At 32.9% G+C, this 2,436-nt stretch overlaps 1 protein-coding gene across 1 annotated transcript in view; it reads left to right on the top strand.

Moving 5' to 3' along the window:
* Positions 1 to 2,024: 2,024 nt before the first annotated feature.
* LOC127748521 (uncharacterized) overlaps positions 2,025 to 2,436 on the top strand; it is a 2,198-nt gene continuing 1,786 nt past the window's right edge. The window contains exon 1 of the mRNA XM_052263110.1: positions 2,025 to 2,399. Within this exon, the coding sequence (XP_052119070.1) occupies positions 2,068 to 2,399 (332 nt within the window). The 5' untranslated portion in view covers positions 2,025 to 2,067. The remainder of the gene's footprint in view (positions 2,400 to 2,436) is intronic.

The following is a 2,436-nucleotide window of genomic DNA, read 5'->3' as shown; positions in this document are numbered from 1 at the left end:
TTCGCCTCGCTTCTGCCGCCTCACGCCTCGCTGCCTCCACCTCACGTCTTGCTTCTGCTTTCTTGCTTTCTGTTTCTGTTTGGTGTTGTTTCTGTTTTATTTTGGTGTTGTTTCCTGTTTTCTTGGTGGTGGTCTTGGTGGTGGTGATGGTGGTTGGTGGTGGTTGTGGTTGTGGTTGTGGTTGTGGTTGTGGTGCTGGTGGTGGTTGTGGTGGTGGTGGTGGTGGAGGAGGTAATTGTGTTGGTAGTGGTGAGGTATTTTGGCAAAAAAAAAATTAAAAGGATGATTTTAAATTCAAATACGACTTTAAGGATGATTTTAAATCAAAATATATACTAGGGACGGGTTCGATTCCGACCCTCAACGTGAGGGACCAAAACAATACTTATCCCTTAAAAAAACATTTAGATGATTGTGTAAATTTTACTTAAACCAAAACTCTTTAAGGTAACATTTGTTCTGAGGTACTGGGACAGAGATTAAGATTCAATATCATGTTTGTTGGCTTAGAGACTGATATTAAAATTTCTGTCTTTATCTCTAAAATTTCAGTATTTCAGTACCTCCAAAAAGTGAGGACACAGGAGACTGAAATTTTTAGAAACAAAGACTGAAACTTTAATAACATTTTATACTTAAAATATTCTTATTTCAATTAATTAATTCCAATTTTACCTTTTGTTCAAATTAAATTAGAGTTTCATTCTTGTTTTAATTTCTATCTCCCACTTTGCACCAAATAAAATACTGAGATTTATTTCTGTCTCTGTCTCTTAGTCTCAATCTCTCAGTCTTAGTCTTTTAGTCTCTGTCTCTCAGTCTCAGTTTTTCAATCTCTGTCTCTCTACCAAACACGCTACCTAAAAGAAAAATTCTTAGTTACTATATCATAGTGATATTTGAGGATAAAGATAATGTAAAAGTAAAAAAGAAAACCGTTAACATTATATGAAAGTTAAGTTCTGAAAAAAGGAAAGTTATATATAGCTTTTGGTTAAGAGAAAAAAAAAAGTTGGCAAACGGAGAGAGTAAAAGATTTCCTAGTTATGTTTATTAAAAAATGTTCTTTTCCCATCTTTGTGTTTTTGTTCTGGATTCTGTTTTAATGAAAAAAAAATATGACATTAATCATTAAAAATAATATGGGATTTTGTTGTTTTTTAGTGTTTGACCACTATTCTAATTTTTCAATTTTTCAACTATAAATTCCGTCAACCGCTCCCTCTTTCTTTGCTCTCACAAGTCACAACAATCTTCATTTCCTTTCAACTCTTCTTTATTACTTCGTATCCTTTGTTGCCCTAAAATCATAGCCTCAAAGGTGCAAATAGCATCTCGCTTAGTTGCATTAACTGAATTATCATTGGTTTAATTTCCTCATATTTTTTCCAGGTAATTTGTCTTAAATTTTTTGCTTGATAATTAATGGTGTGATCAATCAACTTCTTTTTTTTTTTTCATAATCAATGCGGTGGAAATGAATTGAATTTAGTTTTCTCAAGCTAAATTTATTTAAAATTATAAAACTACTATTGTTTTAATTACATGTAGTACAGTTCAGTGGGTGATGATTAATTCTCATAATTCTTTTACATTTGTCTTGAGAATTTAATGAAGTCTTATTGGCAAATCATTTCATCAAGAGTGGGGGATCATGCAGTGAAAGAATCAAACGAGAATTGGAAATATATGAAACTCAGGAAAATTGAAAGATTCTATTCAGTTTTAAATTTCTACATCATTTTCATTTGGATCGTATATTAAAACCATAGATTACTAATGTTTATTTTCTGTGAAGAAGCAAACTAATCTATACAAAAACAACAATGTTACATAATGAACAGGTATTATCATTTTGACCCTGCACTTAATCAGTAATAATTTATATTTATATTTATATTTATAAGAATTTACATACTAAACTAAAAGCACATAATTTAAATTTATATAATTAATAAAATTTATTTGTTAAAAGATAATTTGATATTTATTCTAGTTAAATATACACCAAAATTACTAAAAGGTTTTTGCTCCGAGAGTTTTTGATGCAAAAAATTGGTACAGAGGATGGGGTTCTTGGCATTCTTGAAGAGCAAGAAGAAAAAGATTGATGAAATGATGTTGAGGAATCGAATCAACCGTATCGAGCGTGTAGCTAGGCAGCTAATTGAGCATGGAACACAAGAGTCTTCACCTGCAGCTAGTTTCAGTGTTTCTGCTCCCTCGCCTGGTAGCGAAGCAGAAGAAGATGGTTCGGCCTCAGTTACACATGAACAACAACAACAACAACAACCAAAGCGTGAACAGGGATCAATGAAGGATCACTTTCCAACAAATCCACAACCCGTTCCGCTTCCATGTCCTCCTCCTCAGCATGCTTCTGGATCTTCGCTGCTTTCGCATAGCGCTTCGCTTCGATACTTCCTTTACGACGAA

Source organism: Arachis duranensis, chromosome 6 (genome assembly GCF_000817695.3).
Source record: "Arachis duranensis cultivar V14167 chromosome 6, aradu.V14167.gnm2.J7QH, whole genome shotgun sequence".
Lineage (NCBI taxonomy): Eukaryota > Viridiplantae > Streptophyta > Magnoliopsida > Fabales > Fabaceae > Arachis > Arachis duranensis.
This window is presented reverse-complemented; position numbering and strand designations above follow the sequence as displayed.